Source organism: Bos taurus, chromosome 10, assembly GCF_002263795.3.
Source record: "Bos taurus isolate L1 Dominette 01449 registration number 42190680 breed Hereford chromosome 10, ARS-UCD2.0, whole genome shotgun sequence".
Classification (NCBI taxonomy): domain Eukaryota; kingdom Metazoa; phylum Chordata; class Mammalia; order Artiodactyla; family Bovidae; genus Bos; species Bos taurus.
The window spans coordinates 20091702-20112193 of NC_037337.1; the positions used below are offsets into that span (position 1 = coordinate 20091702).

The 20492-nt window shown below is 41.0% G+C and overlaps 1 protein-coding gene across 7 annotated transcripts in view; it reads left to right on the plus strand.

The window, feature by feature from the left end:
• NEO1 (neogenin 1) overlaps window positions 1-20492 on the plus strand; it is a 239690-nt gene that overhangs the window by 203074 nt on the left and 16124 nt on the right. For 4 of the 7 annotated variants that reach the window (XM_010809028.4, XM_024997933.2, XM_003586507.5 and 1 more), the window contains exons 17-22: window positions 2274-2497; window positions 2580-2718; window positions 4781-4888; window positions 9981-10175; window positions 14058-14126; window positions 18395-18542. In XM_010809028.4, the coding sequence (XP_010807330.1) occupies window positions 2274-2497; window positions 2580-2718; window positions 4781-4888; window positions 9981-10175; window positions 14058-14126; window positions 18395-18542 (883 nt within the window). The remainder of the gene's footprint in view (window positions 1-2273; window positions 2498-2579; window positions 2719-4780; window positions 4889-9980; window positions 10176-14057; window positions 14127-18394; window positions 18543-20492) is intronic. The other 3 variants (XM_005211432.5, XM_024997934.2, XM_024997936.2) reach the window with 1 other exon arrangement.

Consider the following 20492-nt stretch of genomic DNA (forward strand, 5'->3'; position numbering starts at 1 on the left):
TACTTGAATTAGTTGGGAAAGTATTTTTCTATGTGCTTTTTATAAGATTTATTTATATAGACAGCATAAAGCTATATGTACCATCCATTTGATAAACTGTAAATTTATTACCAAAGAGACCAAATATTTATTACTTTTCTTTGTAATTTATCTATTAAAATATCTTTAAAAGAATGATGTAAAATTTCTGTAGATATGTAAAACATGATGTAGATCTAGATCTGAATGAGAAAATTTACTGAAGTGAATATATTAGAATTGTAAATTTTTCTAAATGGTACTGGAAATCAAAGAATGTATCGCTTTCAGTAATATTCTTTTGTTTCTCAAAACAAAATTGTGACTCTGTATTGCCTGCTGTGTATTCTGGATGCTTTGCATACAGTACGGATTTGGCATTATTCATTTTAAAAAGATAATCTCTGTCGCCTGTTTTTATGCTTTTACTTACCAAGATCAATACCATTACTGCATATTTGATAGTTCTGTCTTCTGCTCCTGCGTGCTTACAATTTATAAGTTCTTTTAAAAATAGCTTTGGTATGTCAGAAAAGAAAAAACATAAGATGAAAGAGAATATTTAAATAAAGGGTTTGCTACTTTCTTAAATCAGTCTGTAATAGGGAAAAAACAAATTTGGAATTATTTTCTCTTATGTGATTTAAAAATATAGCGTGGCTAGAAGTACACAAGAGGAAACGTTCATAAGTCATGTTACCTAGCTGTCTTTTCTAAGAGTTGTTACAATAAGAAAAAATCTCACAGTCTTAGTGACTTTTGCACCTGAAGGTGCATTTTCTTTGGCTAATTGGTATGTGTCCTAATCTTTGAACAAAGCCCTTGATTATTATGTGTGCTGTTCTGTTATTTTCAGTGTTCATTGGGTAGGAAATACACAGATGGAGATTATTGCTTTAGCTTGGCAATTATTCATAAATAAGGCCCCTGCTGTCTCAGATTTTAGGTTATAGGAAGGACTAGTCACCATAGCTAAATGGGATACCCATTTTAAGACCTTCACTTAAAATAAATCAGTGTGTGTGTACTTAAGTACCTGACCGAGAGCTGGGAAAGCGCGTTGGATGCTTCCCTATTACCGCGCATCGTGGTGCCTTTGGGCTTGTTCCGGCCTTGTTTTGACGGTGCTGCTTAGAGAATATGTCTGTTGCATATGGTTCAGGACAGCACATGAGTATAGACTTTTCCTTCTATCAAAAAGTGCTCTGATTTCTTAAGTTCATAAAGCTGTGTCACTTAAATCCTTAATAGCTGGGGCATTTCCCCAAAACTGATTGGGATTAATCAGTGGGTTGTTTTCTGAGTCTACTGGGAAAAGTATAAAATACTCCCGCATGTTATCAGCTTACCTTTCCTTCATGAAGAGTAATGCCCTTGGATTCCCTTTGCTTTACTTGAATGTAAGCCATGTTGTGGTACTGCTTTTAGACCCTGGGCATCAGCAGATCTGAATTGGACCCTGTGTGGGTTTCAGATACACCCAGTTCCAAGACCAGGCTGAGTTTCCACTGGCTGATATTCAAATTCAGATTTTAGAGGAGAGGCCCTTACATGTCCAGTGTGATAAGCAACATCCCCAAAAATTCAACCACATTCACTGAAATACCAAAATAGATCATGAGCTTTGTGTTACTTATTTAGGAAAAATACCCTTGATTTTAGAAGCAGTTTTCTTCTTTTAGTGATCCTTTTTGGATCCAAGGTAGAATTTTCAAGTTATTTAAAGAAAAAATTTTAAGACAAAGAAAAGTCAAGTTTGAATGATGTGTGCTGTGCTTAGTCACTCGGTCGTGTCCGACTCTTTTCGACCCCGTGGACTGTAGCCCACTAGGCTCCTTTGTCAGTGGGAATTCTCCAGGCAAGCATACTGGAGTGGGTGTCATGCCCTCCTCCAGGGGATCCTGCCAACCCAGGGATCGAACCCAGGTCTCCCACATTGCAGGCAGATTCTTTACCGTCTGAGCCACTGGGGAACACTGGATTACCAAATTTTATTTACCTATTCAATATACACGCAGTTTACAGTAGTAGAAAATAGTTAAGTACTATTTCTCTAGGTGCTTTCCTGCAAGTGTTTCCTGAAAAAACACAAGTGGAAATATTATTTTAAATGAATGATGGTTATATATTAACTCTGGATTCTCTTTCTCTTTCTCCATTTCTCACCTTTCATTCCATTATATTACCTTGCATTTCCCTTTTGTTTTTGTTTATGTTAAAATGCCACTTCCATTTTTAATTACTTTTTACCCCAGACACTTCTGAAGTTGATTTGTTTGTTATTAATGCTCCATACACTCCAGTGCCAGATCCCACTCCCATGATGCCACCAGTGGGAGTTCAGGCTTCCATTCTGAGCCATGACACCATAAGGATCACCTGGGCGGACAACTCCCTGCCCAAACACCAGAAGATCACAGACTCCCGATACTACACAGTCCGATGGAAAACCAACATCCCAGCAAACACCAAGTACAAGGTACTGGCACATTCACTCTGGGTAAGAAGAGCTAATTATTCATACTTTCTGATTCTGAAGCTCTTGATTCATATGTTTCCAGAATGCTAATGCAACGACTTTGAGTTATTTGGTGACTGGTTTAAAACCAAATACACTCTATGAATTCTCTGTGATGGTGACCAAAGGTCGAAGATCAAGCACATGGAGCATGACAGCCCACGGGACTACTTTTGAATTAGGTATGTGTTGTCAGAACTTTGTCACATGGCATTTCTTCTCTTCACTAGATGTGAAAGCCAGGAAAGTCCGTGCTAATGTTGTACCACATCCGAAGTCATGAGGCGCCTCATCACCTCTCCTAACTACCCAAGGAAAGAACTAAGTGTGTGAATTGACATATTTACAGAACACAGTGAGAGCAACTACAGCTGGAGTTCAGTATTTGCTTTCCCAGCTGAAGAATTTTGGTTTTTTCATCATTGTTCAAGAACATTAGCAAATAGCAGAAAGAAATAATGCAGAATGTACTAGAGTTTAGGAATCATGAGACATGAGTTCAATTCCAAGGTCAGCCACCTACTGACTATATAAGCAAGTCATCCAGCCTCTCTGAAGCTGTTTCTTCCATCTATAAAAGAGGGGTAATTGCTGTCTTTTCTACTTGATAGGGTAAAACAAATTACCCAATAAATAAAGCAAATGGTAAGTAATAAAGCACTGTGTAGATGTAAGGAATTACGGTTTTTAACCTTGCCTTCTGGAAAATTGAGATGGAAAAGATGAAGTAGCCTGCCCTTTACCAATACCATGCTTGCTAGAGCCTCAGCACTTTACCAGAGCGCTCCTAAACTTCCCTGGAAGCTTTCTTGCAAACTGGTTAGTGTCTTATCAAGTCTCCTACTGGAGTATTCTTAGGGTTTTTGTCTGTAAGTAAACATGAAAGAAAAAATACAGCCAAGTAAATAAAGGGGAAAGCAAGCCATCTAATTTGAAAGTTTTGCTTGCTTTTTGCTCACTTGGAGGCCTGCCCTTCTGCCCCTTATACTTCCCTGGCATGGGGATATGTGTAACCATTGGGAGGCTCTGTCTATTCCACCTTCCTATTTCTTTCTCTCCTTTATGTGAATAATGAAAAAAACGGAGCTATAAAGTCTCTCCAGACTGGGTTTGGCCCTGATGTCTTATCTTTGGCACAGTTGGTTGAATTTCCTACAGAGAAAAAAAAAGGGATAGATTCGGAGAGAAAGAAATGCAGTGCACAAAAATGTAAACAGAACTTGAGTTTGCTTTCTTTGCCAGTTTTAAAAATACCTTTGTGCTTTCATTCCAGCCCATTAGGTAATAAATGATATTCCATTAGGAGTTTACATTTCACTGGGCTTGGCTTCCTTCCATTTCATACCAGGAGATTTCTAGTATTTTAGGAAAAGAGTAAATGTAAGGATATACTTAATATGCTGATTTCCCAACTAGTATTAATACATTAAAAGTTTTCAGCCATAATATGGAAACATAAGGGGCTTCTGCAATGCAGGAAATGTGGGTTTGATCTCTGGGTCAGAAGATCCCCTGGAGGAAGAAATGGCTACCCACTTCAGTATTCTTGCCTGAGAATATCCCATGGACAGAGGAGCCTGGTGGGGCTACAGTCCATGGGGTCGCAAGGTCCAGACACGACCTAGAAACTTCACCACCACTACCATGGAAACCCAGACTCACTGTCGTTTTTGTTTAATTGGCTTTTCTGTTCCGTAAACAGCTTTACATTTCAGAGCAATAACCTTTAATGGTTGACTATCTTTTCGGTGCAAATTTAACATAATAAAACATTAATTTGTAAATCATTTATTCTTTAGGGGAATGGTGGTTTTCAAATATCATATTTGGTTTGGAAAGCCAACTATATATAGGTAGAGACAAAGTTACTTTACACTTAAAAATTTTCTAACAAAATAATCCAAATTAGGGGAGAAAACGTAGTCTTGGGCACATTACATGACTTTTCTCATTTTCTGTCTCCTGATCTACCAAGCAGGGACTGCAGGTGGCTTTTAATTTTACCTAACCATCCTGCCTGACCTCCCCGTCTGGGATGCCTGTCCTTTGTCCTCTCAATATGGTATTTCCTCTTTGGTACTTTGCATATTCTTCTTTTTCTTGGGGCTGTTTATAGACAGACAGTGAGTTCTTTGAAGCCAAGAGGCTGTACCCTTTATTGTGCCTTCTAAATGGAGACGGTTGAGGAAATGGTGAATTCAGTTGAAATGAACAGGAATTACTAAAAGTGTTATTCTTTTGTAGTTCCTACTTCTCCGCCCAAGGATGTGACAGTTGTGAGTAAAGAGGGGAAACCTAGGACCATAATTGTAAATTGGCAGCCTCCCTCTGAAGCCAATGGCAAGATTACAGGTAAGAGGCCAGAGATGCCTGTGAGTGTGTGGCTGTTCCCTGTTCCTGCATTCTAGGAGAATGCCTTGTTCTTGGGAGGAATGGGGGTCTCAAGACTTGACCTGACCATTTTTTGGGGTGCTATGTGACATGATGGTCCTGGAAATTGAAGCAAGGGGTGCTGTTTAGTGACATAAAAAGGAGTCACCAGCTGGTTGTTCTGACCCATATTTCATGAAACTCCAATGGTGTGGGTTGCACTAGACGGTCTTTGGTTATGGTAGAACATACAGACTTATTTATTGTCCTCAAGAGAGCTATTCTTCTCTGTCTTTGACTACATGACCAGGGTCTTGGGGTTGAAGACGCTGCCTAATTCTACAGGGTGATACCCAATAAATATAAATTCACCTCTTTTACCCCAAAGCTCAAAAATATCCGTTAGGCTTATAGTTTCTTTTTTCATCCAGAATTGCTGCTACTTCAGCTTCCTGTGCTCTTACAACTCAAGTTAAAAGTCTGAGTTGGCCTGGACCTCTGACAGGAACTTGAATTTTCCCTTGGACTTCCAGAGTAGAAGGCACTATGCCTTCCTCATCTTTATCAGGGAGAAAAACCTGCCTCTGATCCAGATAATGTATGCTGTGGAGCCAGAGTTCGCCTCCTGAAGTTCCTTTGTATGAAAAGGTGGCCTAAGGTGACTGCAGCCGTGAAATTAAAAGATGCTTGCTCCTTGGAAGAAAAGCTGTAATAAACCTAGACAGTACATTAAAAAGCAGAGTGACCTTTGTCATTTTGCTGACAAAGGTCCATATAGTCATAGCTGTGGTTTTTCCAGTAGTCATATATGGATGTTAAGAGTTGGACCATAAAGAAGGCTGAATGTCGAAGAATTCGTGCTTTTGAACAGTGGTGCTAGAGAAGACTCTTGAGAGTCCCTTGGATGCAACTAGATCAAACCATCCAGTCCTAAAGGAAATCAACCCTGAATATTCATTGGAAGGACAGATGCTGAAGCTGAAGCTCCAAAACTTTGGCCACCTGATGTGAAGAGCCGACTCACTGGAAAAGACCCTGATGCTGGGAAACATTGAGGACAGGAGGAGAAGGAGGTGACTGAGAATGAGATGGTTGGGTGGCATCACCAACTCAATAGACATGAGTTTGAGCAAACTGAGGGAGACAGTGAAGGACAGGGGAGCCTGGTGTGCTGTAGTTCATGGGGGTCGCAAAGAGTCGGACACAACTGAGCAACTGAACAACAAAGGAAACTGAGAAGCATCTCTTAGCATTGTCTGACAACAAGGGAGCGGCAGACCACTTCAGTATGCTTGCCTTGAGAACCCCATGGATAGTATGAGAAGGCAGAAAGATAGGACACTGAAGGATGAACTCCCCAGGTTGGTAGGTGCCCATGATGCTACTGGAGATCAGTGGAGAAATAACTCCAGAAAGAATGAAGGGATGGAGCCAAAGCAAAAACATCACCCAGTTGTGGATGTGACTGGTGATGGAAGTAAAGTCTGATGCTGTAAAGAGCAATATTGCATAGGAACCTGGAATGTTAGGTCCATGAATCAAGGCAAATGGGAAGTGGTCAAACAGGAGATGGAAAGAGTGAACGTCGACATTTTAGGAATCAGTGAACTGAAATGGACTGGTATGGGTGAATTTAACTCAGATGACCATCATATCTACTACTGTGGGCAAGAATCCCTTAGAAGAAATGGAGTAGCCGTCATAGTCAACAAAAGAGTCCAAAATGTAGTACTTGGATGCAATCTCAAAAACGACAGAATGATCTCTGTTCATTTCCAAGGCAAACCATTCAATATCACAGTAATCCAAGTCTATGCCCCAACCAGTAATGCTGAAGAAGCTGAATATTTCTATGAAGACCTACAAGACCTTCTAGAACTAACACCCAAAAAAGATGTCCTTTTCATCCTTTTCAGTATAGGGGACTGGAATGCAAAAGTAGGAAGTGAAGAAATACCTGGAGTAACAGGCAGATTTGGCCTTGGAGTACAGAATGAAGCAGGGCAAAGGCTAACAGAGTTTTGCCAAGAGAACGCACTAGCTATAGCAAACACCCTCTTCCAACAACACAAGAGAAGACTCTACACATGGACAACACCAGATGGTCAATACCAAAATCAGATTGATTATATTCTTTGCAGCCAAAGATGGAGACGCTCTATACAGTCAGCAAAAACAAGACCGGGAGCTGACTGTGGCTCAGATCATGAGTTCCTTATTGCCAAATTCAGACTTAAATTGAAGAAAGTAGGGAAAACCACTAGACCATTCAGGTATGACCTAAATCGAATCCCTTACAGTTATACAGTGGAAGTGAGAAATAGATTTAAGGGACTAGATCTGATAGACAGACTGCCTGAAGAACTATGGACAGAGGTTCGTGACATTGTACAGGAGAGATCAAGACCATCCCCAAGAAAAAGAAAGGCAAAATCATTGTCTGAGGGGGCCTTACAAATAGCTGAGAAAAGAAGAGAGTTGAAAAGCAAAGGAGAAAAGGAAAGATATTCCCATCTGAATGCAGAGTTCCAAAGAATAGCAAGAAGAGATAAGAAGGCCTTCCTCAGTGATCAATGCAAAGAAATAGAGGAAAACAACAGAATGGGAAAGACTAGAGATCTCTTCAAGAAAATCAGAGATACCAAGGGAACATTTCATGCAAAGATGGGCTCGATAAAGGACAGAAATGACATGGACCTAACAGAAGCAGAAGATATTAAGAAGAGGTGGCAAGAATACACAGAAGAACTATACAAAAAAGATCTTCACAACCCAGATAATCAAGATGACATGATCACTCACCTAGAGCCAGACATCCTGGAATGCAAAGTCAAGTGGGCCTTAGGAAGCATCACTATGAACAAAGCTAGTGGAGGTGATGGAATTCCAGTTGAGCTATTTCAAATCCTAAAAGACGATTCTGTGAAAGTGCTGCACTCAATATGCCAGCAAATTTGGAAAACTCAGCAGTGGCTACAGGACTGGAAAAGGTCAGTTTTCATTCCAATCTCAAAGAAAGGTAATGCCAAAGAATGTTCAAACAACTGCACAATTACACTCATCTCACACACTAGTAAAGTAATGCTCAAAATTCTCCAAGCCAGGCTTCAACAGCATGTGAACCGTGAACTTCCAGATATTCAAGCTGGTTTTAGAAAAGGCAGAGAAACCAGAGATCAAATTGCCAACATCTGTTGGATCATCAAAAAAGCAAGAGAGTTCCAGAAAAACATCTACTTCTGCTTTATTCACTATGCCAAAGCCCTTGACTGTTTGGATCACAACAAACTGTGGAAAATTCTTCAAGAGATGGGAACATCAGACCACCTGACCTGCCTCTTGAGAAATCTGTATGCAGGTCAGGAAGCAACAGTTAGAACTGGACATGGAACAACAGACTGGTTCCAAAGGAGTCAAGGCTGTGTATTGTCACCCTGCTTATTTAACTTCTATCCGAGTACATCATGAGAAACGCTGGGCTGGATGAAGCACAAGCTGGAATCATTGCCGGGAGAAATATCAATAACCTCAGATATGCAGATGACACTACCCTTGTGGCAGAAAGCAAAGAACTAAAGAGCCTCTTGATGAAAGTGAAAGAGGAGAGTGAAAAAGTTGGCTTAAAACTCAACATTCAGAAAATGAAGATCATGGCATCTGGTCCCATCACTTCATGGGAAATAGATGGGGAAACAGAGGAAACAGTGACAGACTTTATTTTGGGGGGCTCCAAAATCACTGCAGATGGTGACTGCAGCCATGAAATTAAAAGACGCTTACTCCTTGGAAGAAAAGTTATGACCACCCTAGACAACATATTAAAAAGCAGAGGCATTACTTTGCCAACAAAGGTCCATCTAGTCAAAGCTATGGTTTTTCCAGTAGTCATGTATGGATGTGAGAGTTGGACTATAAAGAAAGCTGAGCACTGAAGAATTGATGCTTTTGAACTGTGGTGTTGGAGAAGACTCTTGAGAGTCTGTTGGGCTTCAAGGAGATCCAACCAGTCCATCCTAAAGGAAATCAGTCCTGAATATTCATTAGAGGGACTGATGCTAAAGACGAAACTCCAATACTTTGGCCACCTGATGTGAAGAACTGACCTATTTGAAAAGACCCTGATGCTGGGAAAGATTGAAGGCAGTAGGAGAAGGGGACGACAGAGGATGAGGTGGCTGGATGGCATCACCGACTCTGTGGACATGAGTTTGAGTAAGCTCTGGGAGTTGGTGATGGACAGGGAGGCCCGGCGTGCTGCAGTCCATGGGGTCACAAAGGGTTTTACACAACGGAGCGACTGAACTGAACTGAGCATTCAGCTTTCTTTAGGAATCCCTTTCCTTAAATCCCCAGTCGTTATGTCATTTTTAATTTAGGTTTTATAATTTGCCTCTTCCTTAAAGGAATTAAGTGTGACTTGACATGGATTACATTACATTTTGTGTTTAAAAACCAGAAATGATGCTGTCAGTGCCTTTTTGTACTGTGTACGCTCGTGGGTGTAGTTCTTCCTTCCTCAACTGTGGATATAGAGCGCCCTCTGGTGGATGCGATCAGGTGATGTTTCACTGTGACTTCACCTACCTCACGTTTGGGAGAATCTAGCAAAGGTGGCTGCCCATCTCCTCGGAGTTTTTCTCCTGGGAGATCACATTGGTGACAGTTCAAATAGCACTGTCAGGCCATTACTGATGGTAATGGCCATTAAGTTTTTTCAAAACTGCATTAACTTAACTGAAGTAGACCGTTGAAGTACAGAATGTTGGAATGTTGATTAGTATGGTTTCCTTATATAATTTCCTAGCTTTTGAGAGTAGTTAACCCTATATTTTTACCTTAACTACTTTTATTACTTCAGCTGCTGATACAGATAATAATTTATAGTCTGGCACTGTTGAAATTGTGGTTTTCTCTGTATTATATTTAGTGTAGCATTTAAAATACTTGTTACTATTGTTAATCTGTAACTAGTTCTCTATTTGTGTATGCTGTGACATATATCTTTTATAGACTTACTGATCGCAAAAGAAAGAGCAGGAATAAGGTTTCTTTTTCCATTAATCCCTTTGGATAGGTTACATCATATATTACAGCACGGATGTGAATGCAGAGATACATGACTGGGTTATCGAGCCTGTTGTGGGAAACAGGCTGACTCACCAGATACAGGAATTAACACTTGACACACCATACTACTTCAAAATCCAAGCCCGGAACTCAAAGGGCATGGGGCCCATGTCTGAAGCTGTCCAGTTCAGAACACCCAAAGGTAAAGGCCCCCAAACAGAGTGTTCCATTGTGTGTCTCTTGAGTGGGATTATGCGTGTACATGTCACTTTAGCATGTAGAGACTGTGGATGATACAGAAAATCCTGATGATGTGCTTACAAGCTACCGTGTGGGCATTTATCTGAAAATGATCCTACCCCCTGACCACCAGATCAGTGCTCCCTAGGTTACTGACCTAAACCTATCATTGACAGGGGAACTTTGACTCCGGGCTGCTCGAGGCAGATGAACTGCAGTGATCTAAGCCAGTCAGATCAGATGGGATTCTCTTGGTTCCTAGATAGAGTAGTAGCATGTTATTGTGATGGATGATTCTCTTTCAACACATGCAGGCTCTTAACGGTGAAAGGCTTGTTCACTGACCTTTGTAGAGAGAAAGAGACAAAAGGGGCCCTTTAAAGAAAACTCTAGATAAGAAAGTGACAGTAAAATATTGAACCAGGTGAGCTTAGGAAATAACAGTAAGTTGGGGACTGAGTCTGTGGAAATATGGAAAACATACATGGATTTCTTTTCTGTTAGCACGAAAAAGAAGACTCAAGGTGCTTGGAAGTTTGCGGGGTTTTAATTTTTTTCCTTTAAAAATTCTGCCTGTCCCATCTTCAAAGCTTGTGATCCTTGCTCTTGTCTTTTTCTTCCCCTGTGCTTGGCCTGTTAGCGGACTCCTCTGATAAAATGGCTAATGATCAAGGTAAATGAGTAGCTGGCCTCTCTTTCCTTTCCTCTCTTTTGTGACCTATTATTAGCTTTTTGTTGTTTTTGTTTTTTCCTGAAAATCAGTACCAGTACTGTGTGTTAAAAATCACGTATTTATTGGCCAAAGTAGAGTTGAGTCCATGTTTGTGGCACCTGGGGTATCTGAAAAGCTGGAGAATCTACTTAGGAGCTAAACAGACTGGCAGGAAAAAAAAAACTGGGTTGGACTTCTACAGATGTGAGGAGATAATCCTTAAATGTGGGTCAGATTATCCTTTGTGCTAAGATACTAAAATTCTGTGATACAGATAGGGATTTGGGCCATAATGAGAACAAGTACACCAATTTGTCATATTTGTAGCATCTAGAGTTTTATTGATGTCTCTAAATGAAAAGTTTAATCAAATTCAATTGAATACCCTTTTTTCCTCCCTCAACAGAGAATATACAAATGTATCCTACTGAATTGTATGATTATCTTTCACAAAATTACTGCTCTCCATTCTCTTGTTGCAAGCTTAATTCAGGGCTCTTTTTCCATTTCTTCTCTTAAATATATTTGCTTATTTTATAAGAGGATAGAGACAGTGTACAATGGAAGTTTAGGAAGTACGGGCCTCAGTGTCACCATTCTGGAATTATCTGTCAGCATAGTCTCCTCACTGCAGTTGCTGTGGTGAGAGAGAACTATACTTTGTGATTTTCATCTCTGGAAAGTCGGCTAAAGTTGGTTATCTGTTTTCTGTAGCAGGAGCAGTTAAAGTAAATTGGTTTCTTTTATTCTTTAAGAGTAGTTTTTAGAAATACAAAGTCTTTGGATCTTGGTTAATGGCAAGGAAGATTCAGAGTTTGAGGTTTCAAACTTTAGGGCTTTGGAAATGTGTTTGCATTCAATGAGTCTTTTGTTGTGTGTTGGGAAAACTGCAAACATGCCTCTGTGTGTGTGTGTGTGTGTGTGTGTGAGGTTTCAAGTTTCAGGGTTTGGGAAATGTGTTTGCATTCAATGAGTCTTTTGTTGTATGTTGGGAAAACTGCAAACATGCCCGTGTGTGTGTGTGTGTGTGTGTGTGTGTGTGTGTGTGTAAAGCACCCTGATCATGGTAGAACCTTAACCTTAAGCACGAGACTAGAACAGTAACAACACTGAATGTGTACAGAGTATATATGTGCTCATTTTCTCCCCTCACTTCACCCCATAAGCCAGGCTGCAGTTCTCAGCTACACCACCCCTTTGGTATTTAAAATTCTTTGCCCATATTTATTTTGGTATTTGGCTAATCCTTGGATTTCTTGTTCATAAGTTAAATATAAAAGGAAAACATTAAGAAATATAGGCGTTAAACCAATTGGTTTATTGGCAAAAGTGTTCATTGGTAACTATTTATATAACGTGTTACTCTGAGTAGTTTGACTTAAATATGGGCCACCTGACGAAGAAGTACCTCAACTATGAAGAGCCTTACACGGGCTGTGTCATCTCTGCCAGCTTATCATAGTGAAAAGAAAAATGGAATCGTGACATGTGGTGTGTGTCATTGGGGAGGAATGGTGACAGTAGAAGTGAAGTAAAGTCATAGGTGTGGACAGTGGAAAAGGTTTGAGGACTGTGAGTTTAAAATTCTGGAATATGCCCCATAGATACCCAGGAACTTCTGTTGCCTTTGGGGACACTGAGCTTCTGGAAACATAGAAAGTAGGTTTGTTTTTGTTTTCATTTCTAGATTCATTCTGTTAAATGAACTACGCATAGGAACCTTCAGACTTTAATTCCTTCCATTTCCTCCATGTCTGATAATTTAATAGAGGTACTTGATATTAGCTGTAATGTTTTACAGCAACACATCTTGTTTATGCATTTCTAGTCTAGCTTTATTTGTAGAAATAACTCTAATTTATAAGCATTTTCCGAAGCTTCATGCTCTCTGCGGAGTGTAAGATGAGATTCTTCCCTTAAGATTTATTTAGTAGTTAATATTTATAAAACATTTAGGTGTGTCAGGCAGGATTCAAAATATTTTATGGGATTAAATTTCTATTTAATCCTCACAACCCTTTCGTGCAGCAGGTGCCATTATCATCACTGCTTTACAATGAGGAAACCAAGGCCCCAGAATAGTAGCTAAATAACTGGCCAGAAGTCCAGTGGTTAGTGCCTGATGGTGCTGGTTTGCCAGCACAGGCAGTCTGTTGAGCTGGATGAGCCAAGGATCAGCCTTACCTTGTAGTTCCTGCAGACCTCTTCAAGAGAAGTCTGAGGCTGCCTTCCAGCCCCAGGGGTCTTCTGAGGCCTGCATATGAGTGAAGTTGCTCAGACGTGTCCAACTCTTTGTAACCCCATGAACTGTAGCCTACCAGGTTCCTCCATCCGTGGGATTTTCCAGGCAAAAATACTGGAGCGGGTTGCCATTTCCTTCTCCAGGAGATCTTCCCAAACCAGGGATTGAACCCAAGTCTCCCGCATTGTAGGCAGATGCTTTACCATCTGAGCCACCAGGGAAGTCCAGCATATGAGGTGGCCCCAAGCTCAAGGTCAGCAGCCTCACTTCTTATGTTCCATGATGATGGAGTAGGAGACAGTGTCTTTGTGAGCAACCAGAGGGGAGACTTTTATTTTTTATCTTTGGGTATTTAGGTTGACTGAGCAGAAACTGAGAACCTAATCTGAACCTCTGCTTGCCTTCCTGCTCCCACTTAAGGTAACTTTATATTTAGAAAGGCAGCTTCCTATTTGGAGAAAAGAATCCAAACACTACTGACACCTGCTCAGCCAGATCAAGCCAGTCCCTTGGAAGAACCCATTTCTTTAACGGTCCCCTTGGTTCCTTTTCCACCAGAAGCTGCTTTGGCCCTACGTGCTCTGAGCAGTTTTTCAGCAACTGTTTCTTGGCCTAGAGAAACCTTAACAGCAAGGGACAGCCTTGTAACACCCTGGACACGGCCATGGAACAGGAGTGTCAGCCTTTCAGATGCCTCAGTGCATAGTTTGTTTTGCATAAATAGGCTGTATTTTCCCCTGTCGTGTGTACGTGCTACTTCTTTTCTTATGGACAGCGTAGACTGAAAATTTTTTTTTTTTTTTTTTTTTAAGAAAACACTCACTAGCTGTGAAGTAGACTTGTCACACCAATGGAGTGGGTTGTTACTGACATGATTTCTTCTTCTTCAGCCTCGGGGTCTGCAGGGAAAGGAAGCCGACTGCCAGACCTGGGATCCGACTACAAACCTCCAATGAGCGGTAAAGCCCTTCCTCTGGCTTTATTTGGCTTCCTGTGGGCACAATGCAGTTCTGCTTGAAATCTTGAAATGTTTCTTGTAGCTCCTGTCTTGTGAATTGTAGCCTATTACCTATTTCTTTTTATTCGACAGAGCTGGCTTTAGGCATTTTCTGACAAATATTTGCCGAATTACTGTAAACCCATTTATTATAGATTCACAAATAAAATTGTTTCAATTTGCGTATACAACTTAAAATGATTCTAAACAAACAGTCTTGTCATTGCCCACTGCCTCTTTTCAAAACAATTAGAACCTTACTTTCAAAAATAAACCCTCTGGTGGAATTAGCTATCATCTAAAATGAGCCTGAGAGACGCTTTGGAATCATTCATTTCTCTCCACTCTGCTTACTGTGGTGTTCTTAGTTTGGGAATTCTGAAAAATTATTCCCTCTCTCCTAGCCATCCTAAGAGCTTAAATGGTGGCACCTGCTTCTCTGTACAGCGTCACCATATGTAAGTTACTTTTGCACGTGAAATAATATTTTATTGTCATAACATTGTGAGGGAGGGAGAACAGGTATCATTATTCCCAGGTTTTACATTAAGAGACTCGGGAGAAGTAATGTGCCCGGACCTACCCACTTATTATAGGAGCCCTAGAACCAAAACCCAGGGCTTCCGACTTCATATTGTGCCTTTTCTGCTGTCGCTCGCAGCCTTCTAGATCAGACGTGGGGATCCAGGATGGTAAAATGTCCACATGAACCTTACTGTTTCATGAGAAACACGTGGAAGAGAAGGGAAAAAGAGTTTCTAGTCCTCCAGAAACTCCTGGTCTAATTATAGAAATAAAATGGTCTCTTAATCTCCAGCTATCAATTTAAATAAAAAGTATTGCCCAGACTTCAGTGAAATCGGCCACTTCTTTGGAGAACCAGACAGACTTTCTTGCTTCAAGAAATTTTTAGGCTGTGATTTCTAGGACTTTATGAGTTTCTCCTCCTGGAATGCATATGTTACATTTATGTGCTGTCCACAAGACTGTGAGAAAAGCAGTTACTTCTCTGTCTTTTCTTTTGCTTATGTATTCATTCATTTATTCACACGTATTTCTAAAGGTTCAGGTGCTGTAACAGACTGTAGAAGCAGGGGGAGTATGTAACAAGCTATTTGACAGAGAGAAGAGAAAGCTTTCTGGAAGAGATCTCTGACCCAGATTTTAAAAGGCACAGAGAAAATTATTGAATATCTAGGAGGGGGTCAAACATTTCTAGGATGCAGTGCAGTAAGAACATGTGTGAAGTGTGGCAATTTAAAACAGCCTGCTTGGGACTTCTTGGCGGTCCAGTAGTTAAGACTGCACCTTCCAATTCAGGGATGCAGTTTTGATTCCTGGTCGGGGAACTAAGATCCCACATTCCTCACAACCAAAAAAAAAAAAAAAACACAACAACAAAGCATGAAACAGAAGCAGTATTGTAACAAGTTCAATAAAGACTTTAAAAATGGTCCAAATTAAAAAAAAAAAAAAAAAGTTTAAAACAGCCTGCTTTCTCCAGGAACCACACTGCTTAGAAACAGGATAGGCTCAGGTTAGAGAAGGTAGGTTAAAACCAACTTGTCAAAAGCTCAGGTGCTGATGCTAAGAAATGTGAGCTTCCTCATGTGAGTAACAAATGTAAGATGTCTGATACTACTGGTGAACTATGACGTCCCACTTATTGAGTATCTCTTGTTACCCTGATGACAGTAGAGAACGAGTTGGGTGCCAGGAGTACAAAGTCAAAACAGAGTGGTTAGGAGACTGTTGCAATAGTCCAGTCCAGTTCAGTTCAGTTCACTTGCTCACTCATGTCCGACTCTTTGCGACCCCATGAATCGCAGCACGCCAGGCCTCCCTGTCCATCACCAACTCCCGGAGTTCACTCAAACTCACATCCATCCAGTTGGTGATGCCATCCAGCCATCTCGTCCTCTGTCAGCCCCTTCTCCTCCTGCCCCCAATCCTTCCCAGCATCAGAGTCTTTTCCAATGAGTCAATACTTCGCATCAGGTGGCCAAAATATTGGCGTTTCAGCTTCAGCATCAGTCCCTCCAATGAACACCCAGGACTGATCTCCTTTAGAATGGACTGGTTGGATCTCCTTGCAGTCCAAGGGACTCTCAAGAGTCTTCTCCAACACCACAGTTCAAAAGCATCAATTCTTCGGTGCTCAGCTTTCTTCACAGTCCAACTCTCACATCCATACATGACCACTGGAAAAAGTGAGGCTTAATAAATATCCGTAGTAGGAGGGTCTAGGGTCCCATTTGCAGCTCACTCTTACTCTAGTTTAGAAGACAGCCTTTGGCCAACTCAGAAGGTAGAGGCCCTTTGCAGTTAAATGAGAATTTATCTCTGGGGAATGCAGGAAAGAACTGCCTCCCGAAGCCCAGATTCCCTGCCTTTGATTCACAGCGCCTGCTCTACCGCTTGCCCCACCCAATAGCTCAGTACTGCTGTTTACAATGGTTTTATGGAAAGCCCTCATTTGGTCTCATTGTATTGGCCCCCAGTTCCATAGTCTTTCCCAAATATGAAAATGTTATTTTATTGAAGGTCATTATATCCATTTTAAGTTGTCTGTCTGCTGATCTCCTTCTCCAAAATGGATAGAAGTGATTCAACCAAATGTAGAAGAATAAGCTCTTAAGCTTTCAAAATTAGCCCAGCTTTAGCACTGTGCTTGGATGTAGCCTATAAAATCATAGAATAAGAAGCAGAAGGTCAGCTAATCCACTGTTATGGGAGTCCCACAGTAAATGTAGTTTGAATTAGATCATGAGTTTATAAACCAGGTTGTATATGGAAATCACTTTAGGAGCCTTCCTAAGAACATCAGTTCCCAGGCCACACCTTCCTGGTAGAAATTTCCACAGCATTCCAGACATGTAGGATGACTCTTCTTAAGTACTTCTAGTGACTGAACACTCATTACTTAGCAAATCTAAGCTCATCCCATTATGGTACAGCTTTGATTATTAGGGCAATAAGAGAGAGTAGCTGGAAGAAAAGATGGCAGACATCCATGGTGGTTAAATCTGTGTTGTAGGATTTTCCATATTTTATAATATGAACATGCATAACTTTTGTAACAAGGTGAGAAGCAAAGTACAGTGTTTCAGAAAATGGAAGAGCAAGACTGAGAATAGAGCAGGATTACAAATGGCCTCGTAAAAAAAAAAGCTGAACCGCACCCAATGAGCACGGAGGAACGGTAATAGGAAGAAGATCTGTTTCCTCAGGGTCCTAAATGATCTCGCCTCTGCACATCTCTCCAGCCTCATATTCATCTTTTTTTTCTGCTCACGTCCTTCCCTCTAACTTTGCATATCTCTCTTTGTTTCAGCAACACTAGCTGCCTTTCTCTCCCTTGAACATGCAAGCTCATTCCTGTCTCAGGAGCCTTCCTCTAGCTGTTCCCCTTTCTCTGAAAAGTTCTTCCTCTGGGTCTTTGTATGGTAGGATCATTCAAATCTCAGCCCAAATGCCATTTCCTCAGAGAAGCTTTTCCCAACCACTTAATCTACAGTCATTCTGTACCATATCCCCTTTTATATTTTCATGGCACTTACTACAAACTAATGATTTGTGTATTGTCTGCCCCCATTCCTGTCCCAGCATTCGCATCTTTGTTGCTCACTGTTGCATCCTTGGTTCCTAGAACATGCCTGGCACATGGTAACCACTCGGTAAATATTTGTCAAATTAGTGCATATGTACAAACCTTTGTTTTCCTGAAACTGAATAAGAAAATTAACTCTGCACAGAATGTATATTTATAAAAATAGACTTTATGATTCAAGTTGACCGCATCCCAATGCTATATGTTGCGGGGGGGGGAAACTTTTGTTTTCTATGAGTATGCATTTTTTAAAGGTTTTCAAAGTCAGAAAACTTAAGTGATTTACAAATGGTGCTTTATAAGATGAGCTTATATATAAGACACCAAGGGACAGACTCCCTTAGTGGTCCAAGTTTAGAGTTCAGTACAATCTGAGAAACTTTTGTGGATCACCGACTTTGTGCCAGGTACACCCAGGGCAGAAACTCAGCTCTCTAGATTTCATCATCTGGAGGAGATGGCCATATTCATAAGGCATTTTTATAGAATGCACAGTAATGACTACTTTCATACAGAAGCTCACAGAAGTTATCTATACTCACGTGAAGGTTCTACAGCCTGATCGTATGCATCTTTAGAATTCTGGAACACTCACAAGCGTACGGTCTTTCCCTTCCCAGGCAGTAACAGCCCTCATGGAAGCCCCACCTCTCCTCTGGACAGTAACATGCTGCTGGTCATCATCGTTTCCGTTGGTGTCATCACCATCGTGGTGGTCGTGATCATTGCTGTTTTCTGCACCCGGCGGACTACCTCTCACCAGAAAAAGTAAGGAGCCCCAGATGTAGCCCATACATTTTTTGTATGTATTCTTTTGCTTCTGTGTGACCTCTGTGTCTGGAGTTGTACACAGAGTTAAAATATAAAATACGTGAAAAGCAATGTTTTAAATATTTTTAAAGAAAATGCAGAATGATTCCTCTTGCTAAATATGTGTCCTTCTGGGTTCGGGAAGGGAAGAGGGGCACACTGAAGGTGGGTGAAGGGGGCTTTAGTGAAGGGACCATTTACAACGTCCAAGGTGAAGTTAGCATTAGGCAGCAGTGGTGACAGGCCCCTGTCATCCTTAGAAAGGTGAGAGCTTTTTCTGAAGAAAACAGAGCTGTTTCCAGAGCTCTGAAGCAGCAGGAGAGGACTTGCAACAGGAACCACGTATGGTGGTAGGAATGTAACGACTGCCACCCTCTAGCCCAGCAGGGATGGGGCAGAAGAGGAAATAACCTCCCGCCCTCCAGTCTCTTGTCTGTGCCTTCTACTGGCCACACTGAACTGGAAGCCAGGGCAGAGTTACCAAGCAGATATAGTTCATTTAACTCAGCCTCTGAAGTCACAAGAGCCAAGTGTACAGAATCAGTCTAGGAGAGGAAAGTAGATGATGTCCAGCCTTGTTGGGAGCCCCTTTGGAGGACTGACTGTCTCTGGGCACTCACCGAACCAGATACACAGGAGTCTGTGGAATTTCATGGCACAAATGCCAGCTGAGATGGAAGGACACCATAGACCTCTAGTTCTAAGTTTAAGAGTATTTTTAAAGAAGTGCTCCCAAAGGCTCAGCTGGTAAAGAATCCGCCTGCAGTGCAGGAGACCTGGGTTTGATCCCTGGGTTAGGAAGATTCCCTGGAGAAGGGAGAGGTTACCCACTCTGGTATTCTGGCCTGGAGAATTCCATGGACTGTATAAGTCCATGGGGTCGCAAAGAGTCAGACATGACTGAGCGACTTTCACTCACCAAAAGTAGCAGTTGAGGTTGGGACCACAGGAGGCAGAGCTGGTTGGGGGCGTGATGGGGAGATGTATTGATTGAATGAATGAGAAAGGATTATTTATAATCACTGTATCATATTAGCAGAGAGGTAAGGTGGCTGCTAGCCCTGAACTCACCTGGGATTTTGAGGCTTGTGGCTAATTGTTTAGAGCAGATAGCAAGGTGATCACCATTATGTGGTAGTTGATAATAGCCTTCACTCCTGAAACTGAGGGAATCCTTGACCCTAGGTCACATTCTATTCATATCTCTGGCCAGCAAGACAGTGCCATTTAAAAAAAGAAGATTCTTGAGTTACCCCTAATAGCAAAAACACAATATGAGTAATAGAACAACTTTAGCTGCAGTATCCTAAAAGATCATAAGATGGAGGTATTGCTCCATAAAGAGAGAAAGAAATTCATGTCTATGTGATTATCCTCAGAACTCTGCCCAAGGCAAGGATGCATGTATTTAAAAACCATAAATCTGTTTGTTTTCAGTATAGAGGTCAAGTACAAGCTACATTCTAACTGCTGCTAGTAATGACTTTGTTATTGTTTATAGGTTATGTGATGGTTTTAATCTTTCTTTTGCCCAAGTAAAATAGCTTTCAGCAGCTTACATTGTATCACTGCCTCTTGATCACTGCCTCCTACGGCTTCCCCTGCCTTTGATTGTAGAAAACCGTTTCTCCCTAAAACCTCTAAAATCATATTTTTCTATGCTAGAACTTTTCTACAAGCTTCTTTTTCAGCATTTCCCATTTATCTATCTTTTTGAACTTGATTTTACATCTAGTTTTAATCAAAGACCTTGAGATCTTTATTTAAAAGAATCTGAATAAACAAAATGACAGAATTCCTTCTTATTTGGGGGAATCTAAAATCCAAAGTAAGTAAAAAATAAAGTCCTAAAATACTCAAGTCTTCAGATTAAGAGGCAGGAAAATGAGTTTGTCATAGGTTCTGGAC